The 21,118-nt window shown below is 40.3% G+C and overlaps 1 protein-coding gene across 1 annotated transcript in view; it reads left to right on the plus strand.

Moving 5' to 3' along the window:
* The window catches only part of LOC124798809, a 128,367-nt gene extending 108,938 nt beyond the window's left edge, over positions 1-19,429 (plus strand). The window contains exons 8-9 of the mRNA XM_047262342.1: positions 13,978-14,081; positions 19,141-19,429. Of these exons, the coding sequence (XP_047118298.1) occupies positions 13,978-14,081; positions 19,141-19,266 (230 nt within the window). The 3' untranslated portion in view covers positions 19,267-19,429. The remainder of the gene's footprint in view (positions 1-13,977; positions 14,082-19,140) is intronic.
* Positions 19,430-21,118: the final 1,689 nt, after the last annotated feature.

Consider the following 21,118-nt stretch of genomic DNA (forward strand, 5'->3'; position numbering starts at 1 on the left):
AGGGATAATTATGGGAGTGGAGAATGTCTTGTAAGGATAATTCCCTTCTGCACAGTTTAGAAAAGCTGGTGCTGGAAGGAGGGATCAGGTAGTGAAACAGCCATTGAAGTCAAGCTTGTTTTCTTCAGCTGCACGTTGTGCCACAGGGTGATCTACTTTGCTCTTGTCTACAGTTTGACAGTGGCTGTTCATCCTGGTGAACAGCTGGTTGGTAGCCATACAAAAATAAAACACTGTGCGATGAATCCAGTAGATCTCGTAAATGACATGGCTGCTTTCACAGGTAGCCCAACCTCTGATGGGGTGGGATAAACCTGTGACAGGACAGGATTGGGAACTGCTGGGTTATTGGACTGGGCAGGTTTTGCACCTGGGTCTTCCACAGGAATATGATCCTTGTGGCAAGGGGTTGGGATTGGGAGTGGCATAGGAATGGACTAGGGTGTTGTGGAGGTTGGATGGGTGATTGAACACTACTTTAGGAGGGGTGGGAAGTATCCTGGGTAGGATGTCCCTCATTTCAGGGCATAATGATAAGTAATCAAAGCCCTGCTGAAGGATGTAGATCAGTTGCTCCAGTCCAGAGCAGTACTGGGTGACAAAGGGGACACTCCACTGCGGCTGGTTCTTGGGGATGGTGGGAGGATTGAGGGTGTGAGGAGAAATGGCATGGGAGGTCTGTTTGCCGACTAGGTCTGGGGCATGGTGCCCGTCTACGATGGCCTCGGTAAGACCCTCAGATTCTAAGCAAGGGCGTTCTTATCACTGCAAATTTGTCACCTCACCAGACCTAGTCGATAAACAGATCTCTCTTACCATTTTCCCTCACATCCCCAATCCTCCCACTGCTGCCAAGAACCAGCCACAATGGAGCGTCTCCTTTGTCACCCAGTACTACCCCAGAATGGAACAACTGAATTACATCCTTCACTAGGGCTTTGATAACCTGTCATCATGCCCTGAAATGAGGGACATCCTACCTGAGATATTTCCCACCCCTCCTCATGTGGTGTTCCATTGCCCAACCAACCTGCACATCATATTCCATCTCTTCTCCAATCCCAATTCCAGCACCTTGCCACATGGAGCATATCCCTATGGAAGACACAGGTACAAGATCTGCCCAGTCCACCCATCCAGCACTTTCTATTCCAGTCCTGACACAGGTTTATCCTACCCCATCAGGGACCAAGCCACCTGTGAAAGCAGCCATGTCATTTGCCTGTTCCGCTGCAGTCATTGCACAGTTTTTTTATATTGGTATGACTACCAACCAGCTGTCCACCAGGATGGATGGCCACTGCCAAACTGTGGCCAAGTGCAAAATAGACCACCCTTTGGCACAACAAGCAGCTGAAAATAACACGCCTGACTTCAGCAGTTGCTTAACTACCTAAGCCATCTTGATCCTCCACTCCACCACCAGCTTTACTGAACTGTGCAGTGGGAGTTATTCATACAACACATTCTCCACTCTCATAATAAGGTGTTTGACTGTTTACCGTAAATGTATTAAATGATTAATTATGTCATTTTATGGTCATAACATGCTTTTTTCCCTCTTGACTTTCAATATTCTATTATAAATACAGAAACGAAAAATGCTCCATTCGAGTCGGGTGATGTCTGTGACAGCATTGGCTAGATTACTGCTCCTCCTGCCATAAAGCTAATAAACAGTGATATCTTGTTTTAGAATTTACATTTCGGAAACAGGTTTACAAATGGTGTGTAGGTCCACACTGTACTAATACATCCATAAATACTCTTGAAAAATTGTTTTTGTGTGTTTCAAAAAATGAAAAGGTGCAAAAAAAAAAAAAAAACTGGTTGCCCTGTACTTACAAAGTGCCACCGTGTTGATGCCCAAGTTCCCTTGCTTAATTAAAAATGTCTTGCACTCTGAAGTTGACATTAATTTATCTCCAAGATGTGCTTTCCCACTATTACAAACAAGGACAGTGTTAGTCAAAAAAATTAAACTGTTAGTAAAAATTATTGATACACGCTCTTAGTTGCACATCACTGGTAGCTCTGTTGGTAGGGCAGTGGACTGTTGAATATTATAAGATGATGTTCATTGGTCACGGGTTTGAATCTAGGTTGCAATATTATTTTAACTTATTTATAAAACAAATTGACAGTCCTTTCATATGAAAACCAAATCACAATTATGAAATTTCACCACACCAATTAGGAGTGGAGCATTATTGTGTTGTCATTGCATTTACATGCTCTTACATTTACAATGACTGTTCACACATGTCACACTGAAAAGATATTTTCTAGTTAATGTGACCACACATTTTGTACTTTATTAGAAACAAGGTTTTTTTTCTTTGTACTGTCCAGCTAGGATCCTTTTTTTTAAGCTTTTGAAGTTTCATCATCTTACATAAAGATGAAGTAAGTCTGCTTCAGATGCTAACGTTAGGCTCTCAGGGTTCAACTTTCGTTTGCTGAGAACAGGCTTGGTGACCCCGGGTTTCCTGAGCTGAGGACTGGTAAGCACTGCCAGTCCTCTGTCACTGTAAGCTCTGGGCACGCTTCAGCGACCACCATGTGTTGTGGCGGTGGAACGTTGTGTGTCACAGGGAATGAGAATCTCGGCATGGCCGCCCAGATCACGATGACGGAACAAACCTCTGTAAAAAAAAAAAACCTCAACCTCAAGGCGTGCTGAATGCCAATGAGATGCATGGCTGTTGAGGTCTAACGAGTAGTTAGCAGGCAACCTCTGGGAAACCTGCCGCAACTCTGTTGTATAAGGCTTACTCAGGCATGCGGGGCTCTGTCTCAGTGTAGCCTTATTTGCCTAGCTACTTGGTGGGACTGAGATAGAAACCTCGAAATCTTCTTCTTCTCCTTCCAGCAGGAAGGGTGTACTGCCTGGGAATTATCACACCCATTCACCAAGCAGAATGACGGAGGCTAGTGCTCCTGTTGTTAGTAACAGGGTTCTAGGAGTCATGAACCAGAATGTCATTGTAGTCTTCAAGAGGACGGAGGGGACATTTGAAAAAGTGTCCGTAAAGGATTTGTAGTGCTTTCTGATACACTAGTCTATTAAGCGGTTGCAAAATGGTTCCTTTCTGGTCGAGACTAACCATTCAAAGCAGGTGGAACTACTTAGGAAGCCACAAAAATTGTGGAAGTATAACGTTATAGCTGAATTGCATAACTCCCTTAACTCCAGTAAAGGTGTGACACCTGCCATGATATTATTGACATCGACATTGCCGAAATCAAACAAATATGGGCATCACAGGGGATAATAGATGTGGAACAAAGGACACATAAGAATAACAGAGAAATTGAGAAGACTGCCACTTTCATTGTGACCTTCAATTGTGTCACTACCTTAACACATCATGGCAAGTTTCCTCTGACTTACCTAATCCTATGCGCTGCTTTAAATGCCAGCATTTTGGCCATACAACATTGAGTTGCAGAGGCAAAGTGACCAGTGGGGGGTGTGGGAAGGCAGCCCATGACACTGGGACTGATTCTCCATCTCTAGCAGTCTGTATTAACTGTTCTGGGAGCCACTCAGTCTGGAGCAGAGACTGCCCTGTTTTTGCAGAGGAATGCAAAATTCAGGAAATAAAAGTAACCAAGCGGATCCCCTACATGGAAGCCAAAAAGGAATATAAGGCAATGAAACCCCCTGTCTTTGCCTCTTCTTATGCTTCCTTGGGGCAAAAACCAGTTCCTAAGGTTGATGCTTCAACACAGACAACATCCAGCATACTATTATAAACCACCAGCACCTGTACTTGCACCTGCATGTGCCAAAGCACAGTTAACGACGTAGCAATCCAGGCAGCTATGACGGAAGAGACCAGTAATGCATTCACAGTAAGATCCCAAAGGCACCCCAAACGCAAAGTGCCTCCCAATGATCACTTTCTTCAAAGAAAAGTGTCTCTCATTGCCCCCTTTCCCGCTCATCTTTGCCAGGAAAGGTTCTCAGCATTTGGGTTGAAAGCTGTCCTGGGCATCGTCAAATGTCATTCTGGCATCTCTGACTGATGAAAGGAACACCATGGACTTTGATGCCTCATCACCAGATCCAGACAGCCCCTCCACCTCATCTTGCTCTACAAGCGCCTCACCATCCCGGCGCAAGTGGAGGGGTAAATCAAGACCAAACTGATGAAATGGCTCCCATACTGCAATGGAATACAAATGCATAGAGGACTCATATGGAGTAATTGAGATGCCTTGTACAGGACAGACCCTTCTGTCTCTGTCTTCAAGCAACTCATTTTAAAGACACTGACACACCTGTAATTGGAGGCTATCACTTTTACAGAAAAGACAACCTTACTGGTGACAGGGTGAAATGTGAGGTTGTAGTGTTTGTCAAGGACACTTTTCATTCTTCGCCTCTTCCTTTAACCACAACACTACAAGCTGTTGCTGTTTGGACAGTAGCTCACGTTGCCGTCACAGTGTGCTCTGTGTACCTACCACTCCAAGAGCCTCGTAACAGAGGGGTCCTCACTCACCTTCTTGATGAACTACCCCATACCCCTAAAAGAAGACTTCAATGCATAAAGTACACTATGGGATTCTAACACCACATGCCCCAAAGGTGAGGTACTTGATCTGATACACAAACATCATACTGATGAACCTGAGCCAAGCTACACATTTTAGCACCACTAAGCTCGTCATCCCTTGCTGACTCTGCTCAGAAGGCAGTGGGTGACGTCCTTCATAGTAGTGACCACTACCCTATCTGGATCCATCTGCCTGATGGGTCAGATCTTGAAAGGAAGCCACCAAGATGGTTGTTCAAAAAGGCTAACTGGATGCTCTACAGGCAGTTAGTCATTTTGAGCAGTGTGATGGTGTCCAGAACTGGATGGCTCACATTACATCTGTGATTCACCATGCCGCTGATACATCCATCCCAAAGTCAATGGAAATGCCTGGGAGGCAACTTGTCCCTTGGTGGAATGATGAATGTCGTTCTGGAATCAGGCACAGGAGGGAGGCTATGCACAGATTCAATTGATGGACTACAGATGAGAATCTTGCAAACTTTCTAATGGCACATGTAAAGGTGAGGCGAATAACACAGGAGAGTAAGCAGAGGTCTTGGCAAGAGTTTATGAACTCCATAAACATGTCCACAACTCCAGGTAAAGTATGGGAAGCCATCAGGAGGATCTCAAGGTACAACTCTTGACTGCCAATAGCAGCTATAAAAATACAGGGGTCTCTCATAACATGGCTGAGAGACATAGTTCAGACAATGGTTGAATCATACAAGGTCACCATGGCTGAGTCTAGCCAGGATCCCACTTTCCTTTGAAATCAGGAGACATAGGAGAAGGCTGATTTTGATTTCCATTCCACCAACATCAAGGAATACAACCGGCCTTTCTTTTGAGGGAGCTGGATCCTGAATTGTCAGTAGGTTGTGACACAATCCCTGGAAACAACTTGATAATCTACAGCATACTGAAACAGTTGGACCAATGGTCAAAAGAGGTCCTCCTCCAGCTCTTTAATGAAATTTGGATGACAGGTGACTTTCCCAACTTGTGGAAAAAGTCTATTTTACTCCCAATTTTAAAACCATGGAGTGATTGGACAGGCCTCAGTAGTTATTGTAGTATTAGTCTGACAAGCTGCATAGGAAAGACACTGGAGTGTATGGTCAACTGGTGCCAAGTGTGGGTTCTCCAAACCAGGTCCCTACACAGTTGCTCCCAGTGTGGGTTCAAAAGGTATCACTCCACACTCAATAACCTGACACTGCTCGAAGCAGCAATTCAACAAGATTTCCTTTGCAATTAACATCTTACCAGTGTTTTCTTCAATTTGGAAAAGGTCTACGATAATACCTGGAGGCACAATATTTTGTCACGGCTCTGTCAGTGGGGATTCCATGGACATCTACCCACCTTCATATGGTCCTTTCTCTCTGACTGATATTTTCCACGCAAGGTTGGGAATGTCCTGTCTGACCATTTTATGCAGGAGAATGGTGTCCCTCAAGAGAGTGTTTCAAGCATCAAGTCATTCGCCACAGCAATAAACAGTATTATGTCCACAGTGTGACGTTCCTTGTTTGTGGATTACTTCTCCATCTTCTGTGCATCTTGCAGCCTTGTAATGGCAACTCAACAATTGCAGCTGATGATCAAGCAGTTGGAGGAATAGTCTTACACACCAGGTTTTAAATTCTCTTTGGAGAAAACAGTTTGTGTTGATTTTAATTGTTCCTGCAGCCTGTTTAATTTGTACGTTTTAAAACTGGGGGCACCATTCTCACTTTCAAGAAAAAGGTGAAGTGTCTGGACTTTACTTTTGATGACAGGTTAACATAGTTTCCACACCTTAAAGAACTGAAACTGTCTCAAGGCCTTAAACATCCTTAAATATGTCAGCTATAGGTCTTGGGGAAACGATAGGGCATGTCTGCTTCAACTTTCTAAGGCCACGGTGTGATTCCAGCTTGAATATGGATGCCAGATTTATGGGCCTTCATATCTCGAAATGCTGGATACAGTTCACCACGAGGGTATCAGGCTGTCAACAGGGGCCTATCGCATGAGCCCCGTTGTTAGCTTGTGTGCAGAGGCTGGTGAGCCTGCGTTGTCTATTCAACGTTGTCATCTCGTGGTATGCCAAGCATATAGGGCATTATCTGTTCCTACATTGCCAGCATCCAGCTATGTTGTACAGCTGCCACTGGAACGGCTGTTTGATCATCAGCCCCAACCAACAAGGCCATTTGGGACCAATGCAAGGGAGAGCCTTGTGTTGTTAGAAAGGGGGCGAGGGCATCAATGTCTAAAGCCGGGGGGTGAAGTAGGGCATCCTCCTGGCTTCTAGTAAGGCCTAAACTGCTTTGAGAACTGACTTGTTACAGGAAGCATTGTACCCCAGACTATATATTTGAAATTAAATTTAATGAGATTTTACACAGCCATCCAGATTTTATTACTGTATGCACGGATGGTTCTAAACAGGGTGATTTTCTCAGCTGTTCTGACGTGTTCGCCAACAATGTCCTCAGGATTGGGCTCCCAGAGCAGTTTTCAGTTTATTACATAGAATTGTTTGCTATCCTGTGGACAACAGAGCAGATGAGATGGCGTCATAACGAGATATTCCTCATCTGCTTAGATTCTCAAAGGGCTCTTCTTGTTATTGGACAATGTGCACAACGGATCGGATGGTGCAAGTGCAGGACACTTTCCTTCTTTTTTACTTCTACATCTACATCCATACTCCGCAACCCACCTGACGGTGTGTGGCAGAGGGTACCTTGAGTACCTCTATTGGTTCTCCCTTCTATTCCAGTCTCGTATTGTTTGTGGAAAGAAGGATTGTCGGTATGCCTCTGTATGGGCTCTAATCTCTCTGATTTTATCCTCATGGTCTCTTCGAGAGATATACGTAGGAGGGAGCAATATACTGCTTGACTCCTCGGTGAAGGTATGTTCTCGAAACTTCAACAAAAGCCCGTACTGAGCTACTGAGCGTCTCTCCTGCAGAGTCTTCCACTGGAGTTTATCATCTCCGTAACGCTTTTGTGATTACTAAATGATCCTGTAACGAAGCGCACTGCTCTCTGTTGGATCTTCTCTATCTCTTCTATCAACCCTATCTGGTACGAATCCCACACTGCTGAGCAGTATTCAAGCAGTGGGCGAACAAGCGTACTGTAACCTACTTCCTTTGTTTTCGGATTGCATTTCCTTAGGATTCTTCCGATGAATCTCAGTCTGTCATCTGCTTTACCGACAATCAACTTTATATGATCATTCCATTTTAAATCACTCCTAATGCATACTCACAGATAATTTACGGAATTAACTGCTTCCAGTTGCTGACCTGTTATATTGTAGCTAAATGATAAGGGATCTTTCTTTCTGTGTATTTGCAGCACATTACACTTGTCTACATTGAGATTCAATTGCCATTCCCTGCACCATGCGTCAATTCGCTGCAGATCCTCCTGCATTTCAGTACAATTTTCCATTGTTACAACCTCTCAATATACCACAGCATCATCCGCAAAAAGCCTCAGTGAACTTCCAATGTCATCCACAAGGCCATTTATGTATATTGTGAATAGCAACGGCCCTATGACACTCCCCTGCGGCACACCTGAAATCACTCTTACTTCGGAAGACTTCTCTCCATTGAGAATGACATGCTGCATTCTGTTATCTAGGAACTCTTCAATCCAATCACACAATTGGTCTGATAGTCCATATGCTCTTACTTTGTTCATTAAACAACTGTGAGGAACTGTATCTAACACCTTGCAGAAGTCAAGAAACACAGCATCTACCTGGGAACCCGTGTCTATGGCCCTCTGAGTCTCGTGGACAAATAGTGCGAGCTGGGTTTCACACGATCGTCTTTTTCGAAACCCATGCTGATTCCTACAGAGTAGATTTCTAGTCTCCAGAAAAGTCATTATACGCTAACATAATACGTGTTCCAAAATTCTACAACTGATCGACGTTAGAGATATTGGTCTATAGTTCTGCACATCTGTTAGACATCCCTTCTTGAAAACGGGGATGACCTGTGCCCTTTTCCAATCCTTTGGAACGCTACGCTCTTCTAGAGACCTACAGAACACCGCTGCAAGAAGGGGGCCAAGTTCCTTCGCGTACTCTGTGTAAAATTGAACTGGTATCCCATTAGGTCCAGCGGCCTTTCCTCTTTTGAGCAATTTTAATTGTTTCTCTATCCCTCTCTCGTCTATTTCGATATCTACCATTTTGTCATCTGTGCGACAATCTAGAGAAGGAACTAAAATGCAGCCTTCCTCTGTGAAACAGCTTTGGAAAAAGACATTTAGTATTTCGGCCTTTAGTCTGTCATCCTCTGCTTCAGTACCATTTTGGTCACAGAGTGTCTGGACATTTTGTTTTGATCCACCTACCGCTTTGACATAAGACCAAAATTTCTTAGGATTTTCTGCCAAGTCAGTACATAGAACTTTACTTTCGAATTCATTGAATGCCTCTCCCATAGCCCTCTTCACACTAAATTTCGCTTCGCGTAATTTTTGTTTGTCTGCAAGGCTTTGGCTATGTTTATGTTTGCTGTGAAGTTCCCTTTGCTTCCACAGCCGTTTTCTAACTCGGTTGTTGTACCACAGTGGCTTTTTTCCATCTCTTACAATCTTGCTTAGCACATACTCATCTAATGCATATTGTACGATGGTTTTGAACTTTGTCCACTGATCCTCAACACTATCTATCTTGAGACAAAACTTTTGTTTTGAGCCATCAGGTACTCTGAAATCTGCTTTTTGTCACTTTTGCTAAACAGAAAAATCTTCCTACCTTTTTTTAATATTTCCATTTATGGCTGAAATCATCGATGCAGTAACCGCTTTATGATTGCTGATTCCCTGTTCTGCGTTAACTGTTACAAATAGTTCGGGTCTGTTTGTCACCAGAAGTTGGTTCTCTGTTTAACTGCTCAAGGTAGTTTTCAGATAAAGCACTTGAGGATTGTTCCCATTCTCCTCCTCCTCACTGTTCAGTCCCCCTGCAGGCTGTCACATTCATTTGTGACCTGGAAGGTCATGTGTACATGGGAGGCTCAGTGGCTGGAAGTGAGGAATAATAAATTACATTACATAAAAACTTCAGTGCTACCATTCACAATGGTCTGAAGAAGTGGCCCTTCTATGGCTTAGAGTGGGACATTGTCCATTGGCCAGTGGAGCTTCCAGTATGTCAGATGCAGGACACCGCTGTCAATACAACATATTTTAACTGAGTGTGTTGTATATGACGACCTGAGAGTTGAAATGTGTCTCCCAAAGGATCTGCCCTCTATTCTAACTGATAATGAGTATTGTTCGTGTTTTAAGATTTTGTGTGATATCCAGAATTCTTCCCAAAATATTGGGTGTGAGATCTTAATGTATCACAGAGTGGATGGGTCACTTATTATTTATAAGTAGTTGTCCAGTAGCTTTATCTGTCCCTTTTTTAAACATGTTTTACAGGTGTTTTATCCATGATTTTATCTAGTTATTCTGCTGCATCTCCTTGGGATTTTATTACGGGCTTTTCTGAAGCTCATCTTACTGTGGTTGCCTTACGATTCTTGTGGGGGGCGATGAAACTTGATTTTCAGTTTCATAGGCCTTTTTCCACATATTTTCATGATATTCATCGGTAAATCATTAATGCAAGGGTGTTGAAGACCTTGCTTTTTAGTGCCCTCTGCCATAATTCATCATCACTATCGTCCACCTTGATAGCTGGTTGGTCACCATGACGGAATGCCATGCAACAGGGGCTGGGTTCGATTCACAGCTAGGTCAGAGATTTTCTCCATTCAGGGACTGGGTGTTGTGTTGTCTTCATCATCATCTCATCCCCATCGACACACAAGTCGCCGAAGTGGCATCACCTAGAAAGACTTGCACCAGGTGGCCAGTCTACCTGACGGGAGGCCCTAGCCAAACGACATTTCATTTCATCATCACTAACATTAGCTTATCACTAACATTAGTTTAAACTCACAAACATCACAGCCCTTATGTTTGTGGCACCTGCATATTGTACATGCTTTATATCTCTCCACATACAAAACCTCAATCTCCTACACCTTGGTGTACTGTGGGAGTATTGTGATATCTACACTATTACCAATGCCTTCCAAAAAAGTGAACTGTTTGTAAGCAAAGTCGAAACATTTATCCTCTGTAGTTCATTTCTCAAACTAACATTAAATCAAAGCTATACACAATACGTCCTATCATCGAAACAACTGCTACAATCAGTTCTTCCTAACATTATTTTCATATTTCATGTAAAACTTTTAGAAATTTATTACCCTTCCAGGACTCAAACCTGCAATCTTCCTGATCATAGTCACAGAAGCTATTTGTTGCACCACAGAGTGAGTGCTATGCGCGGTAGCTCTGCTTAGTATCTTGTTGACCGGAAATCAGCACTCAAATACTAACAGTATCACCATGCTAAAAGAGTGGAACATAAACACATCAATTTTTGTAATATTTCCACTATCAGCATTCACAGAATTCTTTTCTATTGTTACTTAAAAGTAAAGTCACCTCCTCCCCATTCTCACCTCCCACACTCTTTGTTTCCCGCCATCTGGCAATAAACCTGCCCATTTTTCCCCACTCCTGTCCCTTTTTGCTCTGTTTTTCCCCACCTCCCTGCCCCACAGCCGCCTGTCATGCTGCCTATTGGCCTTCTAGCCCCTGCACAATCTGCCAGACAGTGTTCATATCTCTCACCACACGTAACACTCTTCCTCATCCCATCCAAATTGCTACTTGCATGACATGTGATAGTTGCAATTCAGCTCAAGATGCTGGAGTTGGCAGTTACGTGTGAATGGGGTGTGCTTGCTTGTTTGTAAGAACGTTGCGTTTCTTTCTTGCTGATGAAGGCTGTGGCCGAAAGCTTTATGCAAGTGTGTTTTAATTGTGCCTGTCTGCAGGTTAATGTATCTTGCTCACTGTCATGTTAAGATTTATAAATACTGTAATACTTTTCTTTTTGTATTTAAATCTAATGTCATAGAAGGCTTAGTCTTAAGATTAATAAGCACTGCCAGGTAAACCATTTACTGTTGCTTTTACATCCATATGACCGACGTCAGCCAAGTCTAAATTAGGCAACAACTATTAAAGAGAGTCAAAAGATTGATGACTAAAGAAAATTGTGATGTGACCTTCAGTCCTCACAGGGAATGATTCTGTATGAAATAATTCAACACTGTGCAAGCAAGAACTCCAGTTGTCTTCCAGCAGTACTATCAGACAGAAATTAATGCTAAAGTCTCCACACATAAAGTATTATGGTTGAGTCTGCATACTTTTGTAAAATAAATGTGAGACTGAATGGCTAGGGAATACTTATCTTTTGGAGGCAAAATGTTTATTATGTCTTCAGAAACCAACAGTGGGGTGGGTCTTTCTCATGTTGGGGACTGGGTAGGCTGCCTTTCATTTTTACCTTCCCCTCTCTGTCCTTCTTTCTCACCAAGGAACCAACTAACAGTTTGGAAAGCTAGGATAATATCATCACTTTTACTTTTACGTGTCTATCAGTAGTACTAAACTTTTTGCCTTCTGATCATATGTAATGGCCATAAATTCTGTCCCATATTTACTAGTTTCCTCAACTTAATTTTCCTTTCATACTTTTATAATTACTCCTCTTTAATATTGGAGATACAAATGCATAGTCTTATAACAATGTGACTTAATAGTATCTAAAATGGACTTGGCAAAAGCATTGAAGATTCTGATGAAGTATAAATACTACCTTCGTCTGATTAATACTTCTGAGCAATGGCTGTGCCAAAAGCCTCATAACAACAGATATATACTGCATATGACACAACCAAATAAGTGGTGATATGGATAATCGCACGCGTATGTGACAACTCACAGATCTCGCATTGCTCAAGTTTGTCTTCGTGTTAGTGAGAGAATTATTCTCATAATTGTGCTCTATATCATCCTCACCTTGCAATGAACATTGTGGTTCAAACTGTTGCCAGCATTTCCAACTAGACTTAAGTCAGCTGACTTGCAATATCTCATGGATCTTTACACTGATTTGGAATGCAGACTGTAATATTGTCTTCTCATCTGTTACCAACATTGATGTCGGAGACTGCAGTTTACAGTTGTGCATACTCTTCTTGTGCAACTGCTGTATCAGCTGAAAGCTTTAAAATGAGCTGCTCTTTTTAGTACAATACTGTGGTTTGGTCAAAAATGACAAGTCTCACTCTCACGTAAATTATAGTACAAAATCACATGTGTACACAAGCTTCATATTACTCTCTTTGATTTCCATTTTTGAAAAATTTGTTGCTCTTTCTATGCTTGTCCATTTATACAAAAAGAAATTCCATTGACTGTTACTAGAGGTACTTCACTAGTAAATTGTAATGTTATAGTATTTCCAAATCTAATTGTTTTGCCAGATTAGTTCATAAATTAAATATCATTGACCAATGGTAATGGTATACAATAATAAATGGTGAAATTAATGGAAATTATTTACAAAAGATAATGTTACAATTATTTTCAGGGACGGTCATTGGGCTTAAATAGTGTGATTATGGAGGCTTAGTTGACACATTATACATTTTATCCCTGCAAAAATGGAGATTATGTTAGTTCACAAACACAAAATAAATTTATATAAAATTGTCACAAATAAAACTTTCAGCCAGCAAGGCCTTCACCAAAAATAGATGACAGGCACACAAACACACACTCACACAAATGCAGCTCACACACACGACTAAAGCCACCAACACCTCCCCTATATGGTGAGCAGCAACTTTCCTATTCATAATATTGTTACATTCCATTCTGGATTTTCCATTGTTTGATTTATATAAAATTAATATACATAATTCTGTAAATAATGCTGTTACAAAACCAGTAATCAAAAAAACTCTCCATTACGTTTTGCGGCTAAAACTTTGATGAAATCTTTTGGGTGATCAGCCAATTGGTAGTGACCACTCAGCTGATCACCCGAGAAGATTTCATCATTGGAATATGCCATGAAAGTCTGTAATCACACTAAAACTTTGTCTTTGTAGAGTCCTCTTGTGAAACATATTTCCTCACTTTTCAGTCTTCTTTTGCATGAATATTTTAATACTACTACAGTTATAAATTTGTTATACTTAAACTATTTGGTGTGCTGCCACAGCACAAGTGATTCCATCAATTATATTAGAGCCCAATTTATCTGTATATGTTAATAAGGCATTTTTATTTGGGGCACCAAGACAGGTGCATCACACATAAATATAATTTTCTGTTACTGATCTTAGTGGAAGTCAATATTTAAAAGTGTTATACTTTGCCTCTTTATATCAGCAGATACAACTGCTAATAAGGATATTTTTTAAAAAAATATGGCATTTAAAAGGCGCTGACTAATATAACTAGATTTCTTTTTATAACAGGTGCCGTTCACACTGAAATGTGTAGCAGGGTAGTGGAGATAGAACGAGGGATCAACCACACCTTTCACGTTAAATGTGAAAGATCACCTGACGGTGATGAGCAGGTGAGCTCTAGAGTGAGCTTCTGAAAGTGTTATATACCAGTATCTGTATACATAAACATTTTACTGTAAAAACTTTTACTTTAAAGATAACCAATATAATAATAATATTAAGTCTGATAAGCTAAAAGCTCCATATATTGTGAGAACTTTTATTCAAGAGGATTTATGCTCTTATTGTTACCATCACATTTAGCTTCTTTTAAATCTTTTCAAGTAGTGTCCTATTTTATGTCTCTTTTGTTGAACCTCACATTCCTTTCTTCATTCCTCAGTCCACTTGAGTCAGCTTTTCTATAAGTAATTATTCAAAACAATCTTTTACAGTTTTGTTGCTAGGAATTCAGTGTAATATAGATGAAAATAGCTTCTACACCAATTTGGTGCACCTCCATGCCATATTTAATTTCTTGAAGTCAATTATATTGTTTTCTTTAGTTTTTTCCCTATAGTTGAAATTAAACTTTGATTTTAGAAAAAAGGTAGAACAAGTTTTGCTATCCTGTTCTTTTTACTTTAAGGATTGTTTTTTATACTGTATAATGTTCTATTTACATTTAGAGAGGTCCATGATTTCTAATTTCTTAGATTTTATCAAAAAGAAAGTTTGCTTCATTATTAGGCAGACTGCTGCATACAAGTGTATTAATCTTGCATAATTCCTCTTACTAACTACATGTTTTATGTTTTGTCTCTCTATGGCCAACTACTCACTGAAACTGTCTAGCACTGTCGTACGTGTTGTGAATGTTCATCAGAGAAGAAGTGTGATATTACCATTCTATTCTTTATATACATAAATGAGCTGATAGACATGTTGAGCAGTAATCTGCAACTGTCTGGTGATGACACTGTGGTGTATGGGATGGTTCATTATTGAGTGACTGTAGGAGGATACAAGATTACTTACACAAAATTTCTAGTTGGTAAATATCAAAATAACATTGCAAAGCAATATGAAATGGAACAGTCACTTAAGGATTGTAGTAGGAAGGCAAATAGTCAACTTTGGTTTATTGGGAGAATTTTAAGAAAGTGTAGCTCATCCATAATGCAGACCACATATAGACTGCTAGTGTGAGCCATTCTTGAGCACTGTTAAGTGTTTTAGATCTCAACCAGACCGGATTGCAGGAAGGCATCAAAGGAATTCAGAGGCATGCTACTACATTTGTTACCAGAAGGTTTGATCAACATGTGAGTATCACAGAGATGATTTGTTAACTCAGATGGAAATCTCTGGTGAAACACTATTGAAAACATCGAGAGATCCAGCACTTAAAGCTGACTGCAGAATCATTCTACTGCTGCCAACATACATTTTGCATAAGAACCATGAAGATAAGAAAAATTAGGGCCTGTAGAAGGCATACATACAGTCTTGTTCCACGCACTCTGTGAATGGAACAGGAAAGGGAATGACTAGTAGTGGTACAAGGTACCCTCCATCAGACACGATACGCGGATTGTGGAGTATGTATTAAATGTAGATATGTGACTGTAGCAACTGTTCCTAGACATGGAACACTTTCAATATTCTTTTCTTCACTTTTAAGTTAAAATTTTTAGATCAATCTGATTCAAAGGTAGACTCATATATGAAGTTTGCCATGAAACTACTGTGTGTAGTAGGATTATGGTCAGTCATTTGAATCTCATCACTTACAAAAGCGATTTTATTTTCATTATTGAAATAAATAAATTGATGTTCAGTCTTTGTTGACTAGCACACAGATAGTTCTGGTCCATACAGAATTTTAGTTTAAATCCTGTAGAGTCTGATAACTTTCCTGCATTGTTGTTATCAATGACCAATTCATTAGCACCTAAAATATTTTCTTTTTTCAGCTTTCCATCATACTCCTAATTAAAAAATTGATTTTGGTAGTAATTTAACTCTGCTTCTGCCTTCCCATGGTTTACTAATATTTACAGGTTGGAAGCGTATTATCAGACTTCACTGGCTAATAATTCAGAAATAGTTTTCATCCACAGCGGAAAAGGTGCCTTACTTTATATTACCCCACCACTTTGTCAAAAACCTATTGACTTTTTGAGGTGATAATGACAGTTCTTATCACTTCAGTTGGCTTGGCCTCATTAACACCTCTCCCATTCATCTTGGAGCTTATATGCACTACTGTGCATACTATTACTACTTGCATTATTATTATTATTAGCAGTGCTGGTAAGAAAACATTTTTTCACACAACCAGCTTATCATTTACCCCCCCCTCCCTAGGACATTATTCGCCCTTCTGTAGGCTCATCCTAAGATGTTTAAAATAAATCTCAATCTAGTGATCACGGAAATTGATTGCTTTTTTTCTTTTAAAATAAGAACTACACAGACATTCCTCTGTGGCATAAATAAACTTCCTAAGGCTGTATGGGATGTAGTTAATAGGCCTGTTGATAAAATATTGATATATTTATTTTGGTGCTTGCCATGTTGCATATAGATATTCATAGGCTAGAAACTTTTCCTGAATGAATATCTCTCTCTGCTGTGGAGTGTGCACTGTTTTGATTAATAAGAGCACTGCACATGAAATTAAAGGTCACAAATCTGTGTTCTGGTCCTGCACACAGTTTTAATCTGCCAGGAAATTTTAGATCTCTTCTTTGCTGTATCACTAAAGCTCCCTAATACTGTAAATTAAATGTCTGGCAGTTAGCAAATCCCAGAATAGATCCTTTCTAAATCTGAATCAGACTTACAATACTTTTCTAATCTTCCAACATAAGGTCCACAGCTCATGGACTCGCAATAGCATTCTCGCTTCCCAAGCACGGGGTCCCGGGGTCGATTCCTGGTGGGGTCAGGGATTTTCACCTGCCCCGAAATGACTGGGTGTTGTTGTGTCATCTTCTTCATCATAATTCAGCCCCGTTGTTGGAGGAAGGCAACAGCAAACCACCTCCATTAGGACCTTGCCTAGTATGGCTGTGCGGGTCTCCTGCATCATTCCCCTATGCTCTGTCAGAAGCATTGGACTTCATTCCCATTTCAAACACAAGACATATCTCAATACTCACTGCATCTGTCATCTTCAGAGAAGGCGTTTCACCTGAATTTGCTGTGGATGGATCTGCTCTGGAAACAAGTTCTTGAGGTTTTCTAAGCAAGATCATGTGAAATGTAACACATCTTTCTTTGATTATGTGCTAGTTAGGAGTTTTACACATTTCTATTGCACTCTGTAGCCAATATAATGTAACTGGACAAATAAAAAAAAACTATTTGCCAAGTGGTGATGGAACACACACATAAAAGGAGGTTTTACTTATACAAGTTTTGGAGCCAGTGGCTCCATCTTCCAGCAAAAGGGCTGAAGGGAAAGGAAGAGGAGTGAAGGAAAAGAATTGGAGAAGTTTAGGAAACTGGACAGATTTCGGTCAAGTCACCCAGAACTGTGGGTCAGAGGAGACTTACCTGAGAAGATGAGAAGGAAAGATTCTTTCCTGTGCCAACCTTTTCATGGGTCACTTCAAGGGGCTTTCCTGGCATCCATAAGCCTTCAGCACCTTGTTTGGTTTAGATACATTGATGAGATCTTTGCCATACGGATTCATGGTGAAGCTGACCTGTTTAAATTCCTGGAATCTTTAAATACCTTCGCCCAATTAAGTTTCACAAGGTTCTATTCTGAATCCCATGTCACTTTCCTTGATGTTGATCTCGTCCTCACTGAAAGCCAGCTACACATTTCTGTCCACATTAAACCTATAACTATTCAGCAGTACTTACATTTTGAGAGTTGCCTTCCTTCCTATGTCAAATGTTCCCTCCCATACAGTCTTCTCATTCAAGGCAATTGTATTTGTTCAGCAATACACCACCATTCTCACCTCAGTCTTCATAATTACCACACCAGCCTAGTTCAAAAGCAAATTTCCTTGGCCATCACATCCAATACTGGTACTGCTGATCTCTCTGAAAAACAACTTCAGAGTACACAACTTGTCACTCAGTATTATACTGGTCTTGAATGTGTAAAAGGAGTCTTTCCCTCTCATCCTGTCCGGTAACACTACCCTGATCCGCAGTTCTGGTTTTCTGAAATTTACCACCTTTTCCTAAAGCTCTGCAGCCCTTTTCCTTCACCCCTCTTCCTTCCCCTCAGTCCTTCTGCTGGAAGGAGCCACTGGCGCTGAAAGCCTGCATAAGTATAACCTTGTTTTATGTTCTCCTGTTGCCACTTGGTGAGTAGTTTTTTACCTGTCCAATTACAATATATGTCATAAAACGATTACATTTTCTTGACGGTCACACAAGAGTGTCCATTTCTTTCTTTTTGTGCAATTGATGTCTCTTGTTCGACTGACCACAGTGGATCCCATACACATTGTCAGTATTCAAGTATGTGCTGTAAAAGAATTTTACATTGAATATCTTCCTTAAACAAACTGCAGATTCCTGTTTCCCACCAACAAATTGCCTTTTGCTTTACCTGAAATTGGGCCTACATTTTACCTCATGTATCCACACATTGTATTCCAAAATACTTGCAATTGATTAATTCATTCCAAAATTTAGCTCCTGTCACTTGTACTGTGTTAGAAATAGTTGCGCAATTTATAACAATCTCAAATGCCATAAAAGCAGAAGTGTTAAAGCAGAAGAACGGCACACTCCCATTCAATCAGCATAATTCCAGACAGTTTTATCCACTTACAAATAGAACCATATATTTTAATGGATCTTAACTATTTCACATTATATTCCCCTGTGAAGCTAGGCAATCAGTTTTAACACTTTACGGTGTCAGGTCCTATAAAAAACAATGCCAGTGGTGAACTTCTATTCAAATTATTCATATTAAATGTATTATCTTAAGGACTAGTCAAGGCCATAATTTGTTACGTTAAATGGGAATGAACTGTTGTGTTGAAAACAAAGCATAATTTCCTTACAATAAATAAGCATCAACACATGTGCAGGAGATGTGTGTTATGATTACTAACTAAAAATAGCGTAACTGCATTGATACACTATTTGCAGAATCCTAAAATTTGAACTGAAGCAGAACAAGTTACAAAGTAATATTTTGATCCACAGGTTCTAGCAGGCAGTCCTTTAATATGTGAAGGTATTCTGTCTGGAATTGCAGTGCACTCTGAAGGGGAAGATGTCCACTTTGTTGCAGTAACTCCATATGCGACGTGGATACTACAAAACACTTGATGCGTATTTTGGATGCTATTATGTTATTGCTATTTCTGTGATACTATTTCCATTCCATTGTATTTTGTAAATATTTCTGTTATTCATGTTATTGCTGATTAAAACGATTACTACTGTACTCTCTGTGATTGAATATTGTGACCAAACATGTTTGTGGTGCTTAAAGATGTACAATAAAACAATAACTTAATATTATCTGCATAACCAATTGTATTAGTGTTACGGAATTCCTGAACTCTTCCTATCCTTATTCATCACAAATATCAAACAAATAAGACAGGAAAATTGTAGAAAATGACTATTTATTCAGTTTCAGTATTTGCTGCTGCATATTTCACATTAATTTTGTGGAAACTGCTATTCCCAAGATGAAACATGAACACAATGAAAAATATGGTTCCCACTTTGCCTGTTATAACCATAATATTGTAACATTTGGAATGAATCTCTCCCTCTGGACTGAAATGTCTGCAAGGATAAACTTTATTGGACAGCAGTGATGATCTGAAACTAAATAGAATTAGAACAGCATTCCAGTGTTTGGGTACAACTAAGTTTCTTACTTGTGCTGCCTTGATTAATCAACTCCAACTTGAACTGGCTTATAGCTAGCTGAGTAATTTATAATGATCACTCTTACCAGACACTAAAAATGGAGAACCTATAAAAACATGAACACTTTAAGGGAATGAATAGTTCATTTTAGAACTGGAAATAGGGCACTTACTTCAACTTGGAAAAGGGGGAAAGTAACAGAGGTTGCAGGGGGTGGCCTGTCATTCAGTACCATAAGCCAGCCAACAAATACATACAGAACACTCAGCTTATAATATAACAGTTTCATGGCATTATCAAAGGTAATGGATTGTCTGGGTGTCCGTATGCAACAAACCACACAAAAAATTAAATTAATACCTCAATGTTTTTTAGCTGGTAAAAACTGTTAACCCTTAGCTGCTATAGACCGTCTCTCAGATTGCTACTAATTTTTGTGTCTAGATATTTCTCACACCCCGGCAAAAACCCATGGACTCTTCTGTGTACCTTCCTATTGGCTGTCAAGCTACATGTGCCAGCATTGTTGCATTGCTGCTGCTCTTTGTTTCGTAATTATTAGCCTTGAGAGGTCACACAGACATACCATAATGTTTGCATGCCGCGTTTTTGTTGCATGCTACTGTTTCTCCATGGCGGGGAAATCTGGGCCTTCTATGCAATGTGTGTTATGTGAGGCAGATGTGGATGTTCAAGATCTCCCTGTTGAATCTTCAGATGAAGACTTCGGTGACAGCAATAATGACCCTTATTTTGAAATATTTAGTGATCACGCCACTAATTTAGAGCAGGAAATTGAAACGATGAAGATGTGACAGTTGTTGATGATGAAGCTTACTTCTTCGGTAAGAATAGATATTTTTGATGGAGAAAAAAAATCAGCCACCAGCTAACATAAGAACAAGGGAACACAACATCGTCTTGCAGCTTCCTGCACTGTGACAGACGGCGAAAAGTCTTGGAGAAAACCCTGCTGTTTTGGAGGTATGGAAATTGTTCTTTACACCAGACATTCTAGACAAAATCATTCGATGGACAAATCTGAAAATATCTAAGCTTAGAGCACAGTATGCTAACGATCGCTTTTCCCATCTACAAGATGTTGATATCATAGAATTGAAGGTTCTAATTGGTCTATTAGTGTATTCAGCCATTTTCAGGTTGGGGAACAAGTCTGTTTACAGCTTGTTTGCAACTGATGGAACAGGTAGAGATGTTTTCAGATGCACTGTTAGAAAAGAAAGATTTCTGTTTTAATTGTCTGCATTATGTTTTGACAATCCTGATGATTGAGTGG

Source organism: Schistocerca piceifrons, chromosome 1, assembly GCF_021461385.2.
Source record: "Schistocerca piceifrons isolate TAMUIC-IGC-003096 chromosome 1, iqSchPice1.1, whole genome shotgun sequence".
NCBI lineage: Eukaryota > Metazoa > Arthropoda > Insecta > Orthoptera > Acrididae > Schistocerca > Schistocerca piceifrons.